Source organism: Protopterus annectens, chromosome 11.part0 (genome assembly GCF_019279795.1).
Source record: "Protopterus annectens isolate FY-2018-M chromosome 11.part0, PAN1.0, whole genome shotgun sequence".
Classification (NCBI taxonomy): Eukaryota; Metazoa; Chordata; order Ceratodontiformes; family Protopteridae; genus Protopterus; species Protopterus annectens.
In genome coordinates this window covers 1,402,315,404-1,402,332,559 of record NC_056745.1, presented here as the reverse complement: position 1 = coordinate 1,402,332,559, position 17,156 = coordinate 1,402,315,404, and the positions used below count along the sequence as shown (strand labels likewise).

Here is a 17,156-nt window from a genome sequence, read left to right as displayed (position 1 = left end):
GATAAGAAGGGAGAATAAGTCAAGTGGGGGGTTGACAAGGGCAGGCCCACGTATTTTGTAGATAAAGTTTAAGTTCTTGTTTGAACAGGTATTTTTGAGGAGTGCTTTTTATATTGAGATAGAGTAAGTCCCAAGCATGAGCTATGGAGTATTTATAAAGGGGCTTTCCAATGTTTTTATTGGGTTTGTATATGTCAAGCAGGTGTTTGCTGGTAGTACGGAGGTGGCATTGGGGGTTATAGCAGGACAGTAGATTAGAGATGGAGGGGCAGAAAGAGGGATAATTCAGGATAAAGTGTAAAATATGTAATTGAGAAAGTAGTAGTTGTTTAGGGAATTCAGGCCATTGCAGTGTCTTAAGGGTGAGGCAGTGATGGGATTTGTATGGAAAATTGGCGGCAAAGCCGGCTGTTTTGCTATATGTTTGCTCTAGTTTGGAGGGAAAAGATGTTTGAACATTAGGATGGGAGCAGCAAGAAGACAGGGTCGAAGGAGTGACTGAGCTAGGGAGGGTTTGGAGGAGGGTATAAGAAATTTTTGGTTGCGATAGAGACGACCCAGTTTCTGGTGGTTTTTTTTTTTTTTTTTTTTTTTTTTTTTTTTTAATTTTCTTATTATTCATTTTTGGATATGTATATCTAATTTTAGTTCATCATCAATGATTACTCCAAGTAGTTTGGTATGGGGTTCAGGTGTGATAGTGGTGGTATTCAGGGAGTTGATAGAGAAGGAGGGTTTGTGCAGAGTAAGTGTTTTAGGAAGGAAGAGAAGGGGTTTAGTTTTTTTGGATTTAGTATGAGTTGATTATCAGAAAGCCAGGTTTCGACAGAGGAGAAGGTGTGTTGAGTGAGAGCTAGAAGTTCAGGAATGCTGTGGACAGAGGTGATGAGAGTAGAATCATCAGCATATTGTAGAAGTGTTGAGAGGTTCAAAGCAGAGTGAAGTTTGTTAGTGAAAATATTGAACAGGAGGGAGCCAAGGATAGACAGGAGGGGGCCAAAGATAGACAGGAGGGGGCCAAAGATAGATCCTTGAGGGACGCCAGTGTTTACTTGGAGAAAAGGCGAGAGAACAGTTTGCCAGCGAATGGATTGCTGCCGGCCAGAAAGGTAGCTAGAAAAACAGTTAGTAGAGGAGGTAGAGAGATGAAGATCAGAGAGTTTAGTTAGAAGTTTGTAATGGGTGACAGTATCAAAGGCCTTAGACAGATTGAGGTATAAACAGGAGACAAGCAAGTTATTGTTGTGGGCTTCAGCTACTGTTTGGGTGAGAGAGAGTAGTGCAGTGGCTGTACTATGGTTGAGTGTAAAGCCATGTTGGGTGGGAGTTAGGAGGATGTTGTCAAGAATGTGTTTGAGTAACTGAGTATGGATGCACTTTTCCAGAACTTTTGATGGGGGGGCAGGATAGCAATGGGTCTGAAGTTAGAAGGAGCAGTTGAGTTTCCACCTTTATGAAGAGGGATTGTATAAAAGGATTTCTGTATGTCTAGGACATGGGCTTCAGAAATGGAATGATTGATAAGTATAGAGACAGGGTATGCAATAGACTATGCAGTGACATTAAGAAAGTAGGGGGTAGATGGTCGGCAGAGGGGGAGGAAGACAGTTCATTTAGGAGAGATTTAATAATGGAAGTGGGAACTGGTTGAAAAGTGAAAGTGTTGGGGAAGATTTTGTTATGGGGTGATGAAGTGGTTGAGTTAAAAGTACTAAAGTTCTATTTTGTGTAAGTTTTTGGATCGTTTCTATGAAATAGTGAACAAGGCAGTGTAACAACTTTCTGAGCATTAATTAGTAATGTCTGGGATAAAAGTCAGTAATCTGTTCTACTGCTGTTTTGACTGTCAGGGGAAATGTAAGTGTATTCAGTGCAATTCTCATAGGTTTGTAGGTAGGTACTAGGCTATCTGCCCAAGGGCATTTATAAGCCTAGCCAGAATGTGTTGGCTTTCGCCTCCCTTTTAAATTAGTTTCCTGTGCCTCTGTCTAGCATGGCCATTGAAGTGATCCCAGGGGTAAATTTATGATTTCTCATCCACTTGTCAAGATTTCTCTTGAAGAGAGTCAGTGAGGGGCTCTGCCTAACATAAATTGGGATTCTATTCCAGAGCGAGGGAAGTATCTGGGACAGGAATCTGTCCCTCCAGCATGTCTTATTTATTGTTGTGCTGAGGTTTAACTCACTGGAGCGTGTGGCTCTAAGAGATTTGGTTTTCTTGAGGTGGAGCATGTCCATTAATTCCGGGTTGGACATGGCCTTGTACGTCAAGCAGTGATCACCTCTGAGCAGGCGGTAAGCAACCAAGTAGAGCTGGAGTTTCATTAGTCGAGCTGCATAGGGCATCTGTTTGAGGCCCACGATCCTCTTGGTGAGGTACTTCTGTGGTCTTTCCAGCTGTTGCAGGTGTCGAGTAAGGTACATTCCAAATGGGGCATTGTACTCTATTATGGGCCTAATGAGTGATGAGTAGAGGGGCACGATGACCTCTCTTGATCTAGATGTGAACCCTTTCGTGGTTAGGTGGGCTACATAGAAGGATTTTCTAACCACCTTGGCAATGTGATTATCAAAGGAGAGGTTGCTATTTACCTGGGTCCCCAGATCCCTAATTACATCTTCCGTACTTAGTAGATTACCACCTATGTGATAATTCGTGGGCCCTTTGTTTTTCCCAAAGGGGATGACTATGCACTTTTTGGTCTTTAGCTTGAGGCCATGGTTCTGACCAGGCATTTGTCTCCATGAGACCCATCTGGAGGATGTCAGCCGGAGAATCGATTATGGCCCCCAGTTTGCAGTCATCAGCGAACTTGGTCAGCCATAGTCCTCCCGTGCTTGCCTGTACCTCGGAGAAGTATATACCGAACAGGAGGGGTCCCATGACTGAGCCCTGTAGGATGCCACTTGTAACTGGTTTAGAGTCTGACATGGCACCCGCAACTTTGACCATGTGAGTTCTATCCGTGAGCCATTTGGCAACCCATCTCATGACGTAGGGGTTAATGTTCAAGCTGGTGAGCTTATCTATAATTCCAGAGTGGGGAATGGTGTCAAAGGCCTTAGCGAGGTCCAGGTAGGCTGTGTGGACTACCATGCAAGACTCTAGCTACAGATGTTAACTGCAATACATCCAACTCAATGGTAGTGACATTCTTTGATTTCTTAGGCCTTTCCAAGTTTGGAGATATTTTACCTAGAATGGAATTTAAAACTACATTAAAATCACCACTTAATAAAGTCAGGAGTTCATGGCTATTCCTGTGTTTTAAATAATTAAACAGATTAAACAAGAAAAGAGGGAAATACATGTTAGGATTTTATATATATTGCTTAATATAAAGGATCCAGTCCGAGTTTCCAGTCAGAGTTTCTACTTTTAAAATGACCCATTGCCTTTCATTGTCTTTTTCTGCTTCTTCAATTTTCCATTGCAGTTTAGTGGATAAACACATATCTAGGCCTCTCTCAGATGAAGAGACCACACTACATAATTATGCAAATATAAACATCTAATGTGTTGTCTTGGTACCTTATGTTCTTGTAAGAATACTATATCAGCTTCCAACTGTTTAATGCATCTGTTAAACACGTGCCTTTTAATTGCAGAATTGAAATCTATTATGTTGACAGTTACTGCACACAAGGAAGTGGCAAAAAAAAAATCCTAAAGAAGAACTTTAGGAGGATAAACTAGAGAAAAACAGGCAATATATGCATGTAGCACTAAACAACCTTATGAAATTTAAAACAATTGAATTATTGCCAAGCCAAGAGTGATCTAAGAAAACAGTTTTGTGAGGGGTTTAACACCTAAATGCAATAATTATCATATCTGCTCTGAATGGTCCAGTGGACTTTCTCAGTAAACAAACTGTAAATAAGTAAAATAAATAAATAAACATTCCAGTCCAGTTGGAGAGGGAAGTTTAAATGCTGCATTTTTTCCTTTTAGTCTATTTCAAGCAGGAAATTAAGGCTTAAAAGAAGCTTTTAGGAATAATTTTTGCCATGTTAGCTTGTAATGTGTTTACAGGATCACATGTATCCTTGCAGGAGGCTGCTGCTTTCTAAAATTGAGTTTGATAATTTTGAGAAGTGTCCACAAGATTGGTAGTGGTCTCAAAAGTTAAATGCCTGCTACCAGTCTTCCTAGGAGGATGATCACAGCTGACGTTCTGCTCTCTGCATGTGCTTCTTTATAGTGACAGGTTTCCTAATGGAGGAGAAGGATCATCGGTGTTGCAAGCTGCTGCCTTCCCTGCTGCTGCGATGTGTATGTTAATGTTTTGCCTGAAATCCTAGCATCACTCTCCATTTGTGATTTGTTTCTAGTGAAAGTTCCATCTCTGTTTCCAAATGCTGGAGTATGAAGCCCATACAATTATCCAGAGATGCACTTAATTAAAATGGCAGGGTACTTAAACCAAGTAAGGATTCCATGCTTGTAACACAGAGAGTGGGTGTTGAAAAATGCCTTCCATGAGTTTGGCACTAGTTGAAACATCCTGTTAAGTATGAACAGCTCGATGTCGTAGCATAACATTTTTTTTTTCCTTTACCTTCCATAGCATCTCCTTATCAACAAACATAAGAAATGTCATTACTGTGTGTTGGGAAAGTTGTCTAATTTTTTGTGGAGGTTTCAGGGCACAGTGCGACCTGTACTACCATTATAGGATGGGGAATATTCAGAGCTTTAGGGAGTTCATTGTAAGTAGTTGACAAGGTGAGTTTTAACAGTCACTTTCTGGAAAGTAATCAGTCTTAAACTATTCTGTTGAATGTTTCTAAGTCTTCTATTTTTGATGCAAGCAATTTTAAGTCAGGTTGATTGTTCTGGCATTGTGATTGAATGTTGTGTGTGTGTTACACATTTGTCGTCACTGTTGGCTCCAAAAAAGTAACATTGGAAGTGAGTTTTTTAATCCCTTTGTGGTTTTTGCTTGCCACTTGCATCAGTTCTGCTGTACCTTCCAATATTTTAGTGATGAGCTCTGCCAGGAGTAGAATTTTCCAGGAATTGTACTGTGAAATAGCTGCTGAGTAGGAGCCCGTGACTGTCCGAAGTTGGGAGATTTGTTTTGGGTTCCATTTTAATAATAGTGCTTAGTCTTAATGCTGGAACCTAAGGATCCAATACTGCCTGCAGCTGTCAAGAAAACACAAAAGGCAGTTGTATATATTAAGGCAGCACACCCCATGCGTGCTCGGTCTGTACCATACCTCTACAATAAAGATATGCCTGAACCCACACCCCTTCCTTCTGCCTCCCCTAATCCTGCATCTCCAGCCATGGATTACTAGTTGAACTTTGGTTATTTAGGCATCACTTGCGGCTGTATCCCTCTGCACTGTGTCAGCCACTTTACATGTCTTATCACTGTCCAATGTATGGGGTGGCTCAGTAAACAAGGATTTTGGGCTTGTAGCCAGCTATTTTAGGAGCCTGTAATTATTGCAACTGCATCTCCTGTAGCGCACTACTCATATCCTGGAATAATACTGGAGGAAAAAAGACGCACAAGAGTTTTTGCCCTTGCACCCCACCCAGGGGTAAATTTGTGTCCCCCCTTTCCCCCCTAATGTTGCCTATTTTTCAGTCCACCAAAAGCTTTCAACATAATCACATATTGACTCCACAAATTTTGGTTTCTATTATACCCCCCATTCACCTGCATAGTTAATTACTGACTGAAATTATATTAAACAGGTAAATATTTATGTGCACTATGATATTTGGTCAACCATTTGTGGCAGTTTTGGAAAGTTAGTGTCTTTGCATTGGTTCAGTCAGTTTATCAAAAGGTGTTTGTAACTTCAGTAGAGTATGCTGGGTTGCTGATGAATCTCCCTTTGTTGGTTTTCTTTGTGAATGGTCTAGGGGGTTACAGACAAATCTCCCTTTGTTGGTTTTCTTTGTGAATGGTTTAGAACTCCATATCTTTCAAGTGTCTCTGATTTTGCCTGATATTTTTACCCTGTACCTCATAATATTTTGGATTACAGCCCATCAATAATGACAGACATTAAGACTTTTCATATATTCTATTCTTCAGGAAAGTCACACTGATGCAGAACCTGTTGTTCTTTTAATGTTTATAAATTCCCTGATTTTCAGACTTTGATCCCATATCACTTTTAGCTTTCCTCAGAATTCTTAAACAAAGAAGTTGAGAGGTGTGTGAGACCTGGTCATCGGTTACATCTGCTTAATTGTGTATTCAAGTGTGTTACAATCTTAATACATTTACTGTGTATTATTTTAAATGTAAAGTATTTATTGCACATCTATATGCTGTGATTGTACTCAGCTGTTCAGTCATGTGAGTTCCAGTTGCTCCGTGATTACTGCTTACGCATTCTGTCAAACTGACTGTAAATATCGAGACACAGGAAAACAATTTGTTGTAAACCTAGATGGTGAACTCGCTTTCTACTGATTCCTTTGTTTTACTTTCTGTATTATGCCTGAAAAAGGCCTGACTAATTCAGCTCACTTATCTGTTTACAAACAATAAAATAAATCATTTAAAAAGTTTTGTTTGTTTTGCTTTTACCAGTGATACTTTGAAGCTTAGATGCATTGGAGTAATGTTAAAGAATATGCTTTTATAACATATTTATCGGTTAGTACGGTACCATTTTTGGACTGTCCATTCCCTCATTTGTACACTTTGAAGTGAAAATTGTAGGACTGTGTCTTGAAACTAGGTGAGGCAGCAATCATCTTAGTACCTGAATCACAATGCTATAACTGCAATGTGTAGTTGGAATGTGTGGAACATTGGTTGTAGCTGTGAGTTAGCACACTGGAGTTTTTAATGAGTCTTTTAACTTCCTAGAGGACATGACGCAGAACCATTAAAAAGACGTTTATAGCCAATTTTGAGTTTAATTTGTGGGACATTGTTGTACACTTCTAAGCAGTGCAAATTTTGAATATAATTTGGTAGCATTCTAACCAACATGACAATTTTAATGTATTTTGTTACTTTAAAAACTCTGTGCTGTCTCTGTGTTTTTTTTTCCCCAGTGTTTGCCAGGAGTACTTCTTGAATGGTGGGTTGAAGCGAATGCTTGAAAAGGATGAGAAGAGAGCAAAACTAAGTTTGCTCCCTTTAAGTTTGTGTACAGACCCGATCCAGAAACATGATGATGCTTCTCCTGCTGACAGTTTTAAAAGTTTAGAAGAATTGACTCGGTAAGTTCTTTTTACATTTTCTGAAAAGACTGGAGGTATAATTGAACTATCTTCTATGTACTACTAAAGAATATACACTAAAGTTGTGTTGCATAAGTAGCTTGTTTATTTAAAAATAAGTTATGTGAGTAAATGTAAACACTTTGTCTCTTACATTTACCCCAAATAGAAATATAAGCCATTAATTTACCACAAAAATGACCGAACAGGTCACAGGAATATAAATATTATTGAACAGATCAAAAATGAAACCGCTGTAAATCTTGACAAAGGAACATATTAAACTGCGAAAATCCTAAACCTCTCCTAAGGCTGGTGCAGATCCAACTTTAAGTGTAAATTTCAGTCTCTGAAGTTCCTCTGTGTAATCATAAAATTATTGTGTTTTTGCACATCAGTAGTGTATTTGAAAGTGTTAATTATAAAGTGAGGGACAGTTGCACCAAAAACATAATTTTAGTGTTTTTGGAGATCATCTTGATTGCTTTTGTGGAGCTGAAGGCACATTTTAAGTAGCAATGAAAACAGTCTTTGGTATGATCTGCGTGTTAAAAGAAGCAGACATTTGTTTATATGCCTCTCATCTGCTGTAATTTAGGCATTGCACAATGATTTGTGCCTTCAGACTACCGTTGTCCTTCCCAGTTTTACTGATTTTTTTAAAAGGTTTGTACATTGTACTTCTCAGTAACTGTGCCAGGTTTGCAATCTAAATATCGTCTGTTCTGAAAAAGAATAATCCTCTCCTCTTTTTGACTCTCTGCTATAAATTTTAAACGCCATTGCTGTATTTTCTAGTATTCTGACATTGAGAGAGATTTGGTTTGTAGCTTGAGTAAAACCAGCTGTTATAATATGCATGTGTGAACTTTTTTTGTAGGAATGAAGTGCTGACAGAAGTTTTTAACTTGAGATTGTCCTTAAAATCAGTGCAGGAGTTTGTCTATGTATGTGGAATTAATACCTATACTAAGTGAACTTAATAAAAGCAAATTCACACCTCAGATACATTCATTTTTGTATCCATTGTAAGGAATGGACCAGTCTCACCTATTTTTAAGCCAGTTATTGCCAGAAAGTTCACATGTAACATGGTTGTAAAGATACAGTGGTGTGGTTTTAATATGTATTTGCTGTTTAAGAATGAAGTGATGTAACTGTTGGGTGTTCTTCGTATTTTACTGTTGCAGTCGTTACATTCGGGTTATCTGCCTGCAGGTAGCCCTCAGCCGGCCTGAATACCAGAGTCTTGGATTCTTGCGTCAGATGCTGTCTCTTCTTCCATGATGTCAGGTCGTTGGGGTGTAAAACATGCAGCCGACACCATTACATCAGTCTTTCTTGCTGCGTGGTGCCCGAAACAGAAGCAGTTTGCAAGTGTCAGTCGGCCGACTCCTGAAATTTCCATTTTCGAGTTTCAGAACCGAAGTCTTCAACCATTTCCCAAGGACCAAAAGGCATTAAGGCTACTACTGCCAAAAACCCTACCCCCTCTGATAGAGATTCCAGGGCCTTGGACAGATGGGGTAAGAAGGTATACACTTCTGCTACTTTGGCCATTAGGGCCTTAAACTGCCAGTTTCATATGTTAAAGTATCAACAGCATATTATGGGACTACTTAAACAGAAAATGAAGTTGATTCCTGACAGTGCTGAGCATAAAGAATTACAAGATTTAATGCATTCTGCGGAACAAGTTTGTAAACATACTTTGCAATGTGGTTTTGACTCTTTAGAAACATCTTGCAGGGCTGTTGTCACTGGGTCTGTACTTAGAAGGCATGCTTGGCCTAAGGAGCAAAACTTGCCAGATCATGTTAAAGCTAAATTACTGGATGCTCCCTTAAACCATGACCACCTGTTTGGCAACAAAGCAGAAGTCCTTAAAAAGATGGAGGAAAAAGCTAAATCTATGCAAACTGTTAAAAGATTTCCTGCAAGTACAGCCTCACAGATTTAGTAGGCATTGGCCTTCTAAGAATTGGTCCTTTCCAGTCTCTTCCAGGCCTTCACAGTCCAAACCCAGGAACAGCAGACCACCTAGGCTACAGTCTCAAGGTACACACAGGCCTAAGCAGTGGGGGGCTCCCACTTCCAAAGCTGGAAGTAGTAAGACTCCCCCCTATGGAAAAATGTCACAATGACTTAACCTTAACCCTTCCAAGCCCTGCTCAACTGCCTGCTCCCTTAGGGGGAAAGCTCGCCTTGCATGCAAAAAACTGGGAACTCATTACCCAGGGCAAATGGGTTTTAAATATAGTTTTCCAAGGATGCAGATTCCACTTCCACATCTTACCAACCCCAAACAGTTGGCCAGACTTACCCCCAAATCAGTGGGCAGAGGCTCAACAGCAGGTTCTCTCTCTTCTAAGTATCAGGGCTATTCAGTCTGTCCCAGCAGAATAAAGGGGACAAGCTTTTTACTCAAGACTTTTCCTGGTACACAGAAAAGACAGCTCCTGGCATCCTATCCTGGACCTCTCTATTCTAAACACCTTTTTGGTAATCCCAAAATTCAGAATGCTAACACTTCAACAGCTGCTTCCTATGCTAGACAAGGGTGCCTGGTTGGCAACCTTAGACTTAAAGGAAGTTTACCTGCACATTCCAGTAAGGGAATCTTGCAGGAAATACCTATGCTTCAGAGCAGGCTCCATGCACTGTCAGTTCTCTGCGCTTCCCTTTGGATTATCTACTGTGCCCAGGGTATTCACAAAGTGTCTAGCTCCAGCCATTGCATTTTGCAGGCAGAGAAATATTCAAATATACCCATACCTGGACGATTGTCTGATTCAGGCAGAAAGCCAGGACATGCTATTAAAATATCTGGCATTTGTAAAGAAACTTCTAACCTCGCTGGGGTACACCATAAATGAAAAGAAATCTCATCTAGTACCCTGCCAACAAATTGTATTCCTGGGAGCAAGCTTGAACACAACTTCCCAGATGGCTTACCTCATGCCAGAGAAACAAGTTTATTTGACAGCCTACTTCAAACTACTGACCACAAAGACCCATGTGTCTGCAAGCCCTGGTGTTTAAGGTCTCTTGCATTCTACTAATTTCATATGCAAGAATGCATATGAGGAAACTACAATGGTATCTAAAAAGCCTATGGTGTCAACATTCTCAGGACCTGGAACCAATGATTCCTATCATTCCTTGTATAAAGACAGCATTCTTTTGGTGGACAGAGGCCTGCCACCTCAACAAGGGGGTTCCCTTTCAATCTACCCCCTGCCGCCCAAACCCTGACTACAGACGCATCAGACTATGCAAGGTGGGCTCACTTGGCAGGGCGGTGCATTCAGGGCAAATGGAACCCGAGTCAGATGCACCTGCATATCAACCAAAAAGAAATGTTAGTTGTACAGAATTCCCTGACAGCCTTCTAAGACCACATCCTTCCAGGACAGTTATTGGTAAAGACGGACAACACCACAGTTATGTGGTACAAAAACAAGCAGGGGGGAACCCACTCGTACCCTCTCTGCAGACTAGCCATGGCTCTGTGGAACACAGCCTTGAGGTGCCAAGTGCACCTACAAGCTCAATTCCTGCCAGGCAAGCTAAATTCACTGGCAGACGACGTAAGCATAAATCTCATGGACCAACACGAATGGAAACTGGAACCAAAAATATTCAACCTCTTGAGGAACAAATGGGGGACTCCAGAGATAGACCTGTTTGCCTCTCCTCAGAACTACCAATTGGACAAATTCTGCACAAGTACTCCCCACAGTCAAGCTTGGAAAGTGGATGCCCTGTCCTTTACTTGGGAAAGCCTCGAAGTTTATGCCTTTCCCCCTCTGCCTCTCCTCTCGAAGGTTCTGCTAAAGATCAAACAGGACAAATCAAGGAAGATACTGATTGCACCAGACTGGCCTCGCCAGCACTGGTACCCCCTCTTGCTCAGTATGATACTGCTGGATCCATGGCACCTACCTCAGACACCTTCCCTGCTGTCCCAGGAGGTGGGCCAGATTCTGCACCCTCAGCTTCAAACCCTGAACCTTGCAGCCTGGCTAATTCCTTGAGCTCTCCAATAGCATCCCTCAGTAAGCAGGTGCTAGATGTCATTCTGGAAGCAAGGAGACCTAGTACTAGAAAATCCTATGCCGAAAAGTGGAAAAGATACTGTTCCTGAAGCCAGACTCAGGGGATGGGCACTATGGTGCCACCTTACCTCACACAACACAGATTGTTATATAACCCTATTCAAAAACATTATATATAATCAACCATAAACAAACATTAACATGGTAACATATATTATTATTATATATAATGTTTTTGAATAGGTTTATATAACAATCTGTGTTTTCACTATATGGGGTGCTGGTTCCATTTAATACAAAAAGTTGAAATTTGAATTTCGATTGGTTGATTGTGTTGACTGACACCATAAAATGGGATCAGGTACTGTGGTTGGCTTTTTTTACATATTTCATTGCTCCACTGAAGAAGGGTAACCGAAACCGGTTTGGAGCAGGATATAATTTTATATCCTATGTATATTCATCAATAAAATACTTTTGGAACATAATTTGCTGGCCGTTGTGTGATTCAAATAGTTTGGTTGGCCGTGCATCGCTCCACGTGAGAGGTTTGGCGTGTTTGTATTCTTTAAAATGGTGACTAGAGGCTGACGATTAGTTTCAGTTTGGATAGCTTGGTCATAAATCTAATCATGGAACTTCGAAGATGCGAATACAGTTATGAAAAGTTCCTTCTCAGTTTGAGCGTACTGCATGTCAGTTTGGGTAAGAGTTCTAGATGCATAGGCAACAGGTCTGCCTTCTTGAAGAATAACTGCACCAAGACCGAACTTTGAAGCATCACAGGAAAGAACTACTGATGTTCTTCGTGTTTCACTGTTGCAGTCAACATTTGGGTAATCCTGCTGGCAGGTTGCCCTCAGCCGGCCTGAATTTCAAAGTCCTGGGTCCTGGGTCCTGTGTCGGCTGCTGTCGCCCCTTCCCTGACATCAGGTCATCAGGGGTATAAAAGATGCAGCTGACGCCATTTTCTTTAGTCTTTCTTGCCGCGCGGTGCCCGAAGCAGAATCAGTTCGCAAGTGCCGGTCAGCCGACTCCTGAGATTTTCGTGTTCGAGTTTCAGATCCGAAGTCTTCAATAAAGCTAAGCACCCCATTGGGGAAACTTTTTTTCTTGCTCCAGACCGATGTCAGAAAAAGTTAATAATTTTATTTCTTGTGGGAAGCAAATACCTCATAAGGATTTTCATTCTTACTGTATTCCTTGCCTAGGCCCTGATCACAATGTTTCTGGTTGTTGGTTTTATGCTAGATTTAACCAAAGCACTGTTAAACGTTGGTATGATTTTGCTTTAAACTATTTTGGACGCCGGTTTAATTATCCAGAAATGTCATCGGATAGCCATCCTACTACCGGAGTTCACAAGAAATGCAAAGAAAAGAGATAGACAACCGAGACCCAAAACCGACAACGAAGCTTCTCCTAAGCCAGTCGTCGGTTCAAAGTGAGACGCTTTTGCAGCCCCTGATGCCCGCTACTTTATAGTCACAGGCCACTACTGACTCCCACGTGGAGTCGGCCATGCCACTGGAAACTCAAGGTATTGGAGCCTCGGATATTATCCCTTCAGATGGGTCTGGAGCCGCTGAGCAGGCACCGGCTTCTGAGGGTGTATTCAGACCTAAACATCTTTACATCAAACCGACTTCAACTTCACAGGCAAAAATTAAAGCACTTTCCAAAGCAAAGAAACAAACTCAAGAGCCACGTGGTCAGACCTCTATGCCCAAAAACCAGATGCTCAAAATGGCCGAAGACTTGATTACCTTGATCAGGGGTTCCCATCCCCCTCCTGATAAGAGGCCTAGGCAAGAGACTGACTGTGAATCTTCTGATCAGGTTTCCATTTCTTCTGATCAGGAATATTCTCTCCCCCCCATGAGGATTCTGATGCTGAAGAATCTATACCTTCAGCTTCTCCTCCTGAGGACTATTCTTTTGAGGAAACCTTACATACCATGAGGGAGCATTTCCAATGGGAGAGCCAAGATTTTTCAGAATCTAAAAAGAGGCTCAGGGATTTCCTTTTACTACCTCAACACAAGCCACTAGCCTTCCCACCTGTGTTAGACATTGTAGACGATGTGATTTTGGAGTCTAGTCTTACCTGTGACTCCTTACCTCCAGCTCCTGTTAAGCCTGACAGATATTACAGGGTTCATGACTCTCATAAATTCCTTTTTAAAAACCCTGCTGCAGACCCAGAAACTATTTCTCAGGGTCCCAAAGGAGTTAAGGCTTCCACTGCAAAAAACCCTAGCCCCTCTGACAGAGATTCTAGGGCAATGAATAGATGAGGAAAAAAGGTTTACACATCTGCTATCTTGGCTATAAGGGCCTTAAACTGTCAGTTTCATATGCTCAAACATCAACAACATGTCATGGCAATGCTTAAACAAAAAATGTTGTTAAACTCTGAATGTGCAGAAAACAAGGAAATGCAGGATTTATTGCATGCAGCTGAACAAGTTGGAAAGCATACTTTGCAATGTGGATTTGATTCTTTAGAGGCATCTTGCAGGGCCGCAGTTACAGGTTCTGTAATTAGGAGGCATGCTTGGTTAAAGGAGCAAAATCTGCCAGATCATGTTTGTCAAATTATTAGATGCTCCTTTACAGCATGATACTTTGTTTGGTGTTAAGGCAGAAGAGGTGTTAAAGAAAATGGAGGACAAAGCTAAATCTATGCAAACGGTCAAAGATTTCTTACAAGTACAGCCACCCAGGTTTAGTAGACACTGGCCAACAAAGAATTGGTCCGACACTGGCCAACAAAGAATTGGTCCTTTCCTGTGTCAGACAGACCTGAAAGGGGCAGATCCAGACGCAGATCCCAGGCGCAAGGTTCATACTGCTCAAAGCAGTGGGGGGCTTCTACCTCCAAAGTTGGAGAAGACAAATTACAACCATACAGGAAACAGTCCCAATGACTTCCCCCTGCCTGCACCAAGCACTTATCTCATGGCAGCACCCTTAGGGGGAAAATTAGAACTTTTTTCACAAAATTGGCACATTATAACCCAGGACAAATGGGTCCTAAATATCATGTCACAAGGCTACAAGCTCCATTTCCATACCCTGCCAAAGGCAAACGGCTGGCCAGATCTGCCAAAAAATCAATGGACAGAGGCACAAAAACAAGTCTCATCCCTCATGGACATGGGGGCCATTCAGCAAGTACCAGAGCAAGAGCAGGAACAAGGATTTTACTCAAGACTGTTCTTGGTACCCAGAAAGGACAAGGCCTGGAGGCCAATAATGGACCTATCTATTTTGAACACATTCCTGGATATACCAAAATTCAAGATGTTGACTTTGCAGCAGCTTCTGCCCATGCTGGGCAAGAACGCTTGGCTTGTGACTTTAGACCTAAAAGAGGCATACCTGCATGTCCCAATCAGACAAATATGCAGAAGATACCTCAGAGTCGAGGCTGGCTCAATGCATTACCAATTCTATGCACTGCCCTCTGGCTTATCTACTGCACCCAGGGTCTTTACAAAGTGCCTGGCACCAGTAATTGCATTCTGCAGACAAAAAGGAATACAAATATATCCTTACTTGGAAGACTGTCCAATTCAAGCAGAGAATAAGGACATTCTTCTCCAGCATCTGGCGTTTGTGAAATGACTTCTAACATGCCTAGGATACACAGTCAACAAAAAGAAATCAAAACTAGTACCCTCTCAAGAGATAATATTCCTGGGTGCAAGCTTAAATACAACTGCCCAGATGGCTTATCTCACGCCAGACAAACAAATGTAACTGACTACCTGTTTCAGAATGTTGGCAACAAAGGCCCAGTTATCTGCAAGACAAATTCTGCAGGCTTTGGGCTTCATGGCATCCTGCATCATACTAATTCCATATGCAAAACAGCATATGAGGAAACTTCAGTGGTACCTAAAAAGTGTTTGGACTCAACATTGCCACAGCCTGGAAACATTAATTACTCTCATTCCCTGCCTGCAACAGGAGTTTCGATGGTGGACAAAGGCTTGTCACCAAAACAAGGGACAGCCATTCACATTACCCCCAGCCAGGCAGACACTAACAACGGATGCATCAGATTATGTCTGGGGGGCCCACATGGCAGGAAGATGCATTCAAGGCACATGGACCTCAAACCAAATGCATCTACATATCAATCAAAAAGAGATGCTAGCAGTTCAAAATGCCCTGACAGTCTTCAAGGACCTACGTCATCCAGGGCAACTACTGATAAAGACAAGACAACACCACGGTCATGTGGTATATAAACAGGCAAGGGGACACACATTCTTACCCCCTTTGCAGACTAGCCATGACTTTGTGGGACACAGCATTGACTTACCAAGTACATCTGCAGACATTGACTTACCAAGTACATCTGCAGGCACAGTTCTTGCCAGGAAGGAAAAATACTCTGGCAGACAAACTAAGCAGAAACCTCATGGATCCCCACGAGTGGCACCTAGACCCACAAGTCTTCAGCATGATAACAAGAAAATGGGGATGCCCAGGCATAGACCTATTTGCCTCCCCTCACAACTACCAACTTAAAGATTCTGCACAAGGAATTATCACAGACAAGCATGGAAAGTGGACACCCTATCTTTCAGCTGGAAAAACCTATCGGTATATGCATTTCCCCCTCTGCCTTTCCTCCCCAAGGTACTCCTAAATGTCAGACAGGAGAAGCCAAGGATGATACTGATTGCCCCAGACTGGCCCCGCCAGCACTGGTACCCAATTCTAAGGAGCTTGTCTCAATGCCCAGCGTGGACCTTACCTCAAATACCTCAGCTAATGTCCCAGCAAGAGTGTCAGATCCTACACAGCCAACTCAGAACTTTAAACCTGACAGTATGGCTAATAATGTAGTCATACAAAACACACCTCTCAGTAAAGCTGTGATGGATGTCATTTTGAAAGTCAGAAGGCCTAGTACTAGAAAATCTTATGCTGGAAAATGGAAGAGATTCTATGCTTGGAACCAGGCACAAGGAACTGATACAGCTGTGCCAAATATTCCTCAGATTTTGCAATACTTAACTGAGATGCTGGACAAAGGCCTATCTTCTTCATCTATTAAAATTCATGCCTCTGCCATTTCGGCTCATTACAATGTAGAGCCACCTATCTTTTTTCATCCCTTATTAAAGCAGTACCTCAGAGGAGTCAAAAATTTAAGACCTCCAAGGAGATCACCAATGCCTGCATGGGACCTCAGCTTTGTCTTGGAAAAACTCACCCTTGCTCCTTTTGAGCCAGCGGCTACTGCTGATATAAAGTTTTTATCTTGGAAAACAGCTGTGCTCCTAGCAATAACTTCGGCAAGACGAGTTTCAGAGCTACAGGCACTCATGGCTGTGGAACCTTTTATCATTTTTTATCCAGGCAGGGTCTCTCTGAGGACAAACCCAACATTTATGCCTAAGGTGGTCTCCAGTGTGGCTCTCAACCAAACTATACACCTGGCTACCTTTTACCCAAATCCACAGAACAAGGGGGAGAGAATTCTGCATTCTTTGGATGTACACAGCTTAGATTCTACTTGGACAGAACCAACGTTTTCAGAAAGACAGAGCAATTACTAGTGGCATATGCTGCAGCATCACAAGGAAAGGCTATCTCAAAGCAGACTATTTCAAAGTGGATAAGCCACTGCATTAGTTTCTGCTATGTACACCATGGCAAGCCAGTACCTAAGGGCATTAGGCCACACTCAACCACAGCTGCAGCCACTTCAGCAGCCTTTCTCAGGGCAGTACCTACCAAGTACATTTTAGAGGCTGCTACTTGGAGTTCAGTGCACACATTTACCAAGCACTATCATCTGCCATTCTACCCTAAATCCAGGGCAGGTTTTTCCACTGCAGTTCTGCAGGGCCTCATAGCCGCTCCTAATGCTG

At 41.9% G+C, this 17,156-nt stretch overlaps 1 protein-coding gene across 2 annotated transcripts in view; it reads left to right on the top strand.

Annotated features, from left to right (window-relative positions):
• BMT2 (base methyltransferase of 25S rRNA 2 homolog) overlaps nt 1-17,156 on the top strand; it is an 896,892-nt gene that overhangs the window by 530,895 nt on the left and 348,841 nt on the right. Inside the window, exon 3 of one of the 2 annotated variants that reach the window (XM_044088692.1) lies at nt 7,037-7,204. The exons of the other annotated variant lie outside the window; for it this stretch is intronic. Within the exon in view, the coding sequence (XP_043944627.1) occupies nt 7,037-7,204 (168 nt within the window). The remainder of the gene's footprint in view (nt 1-7,036; nt 7,205-17,156) is intronic. 2 annotated transcript variants of the gene reach the window in all.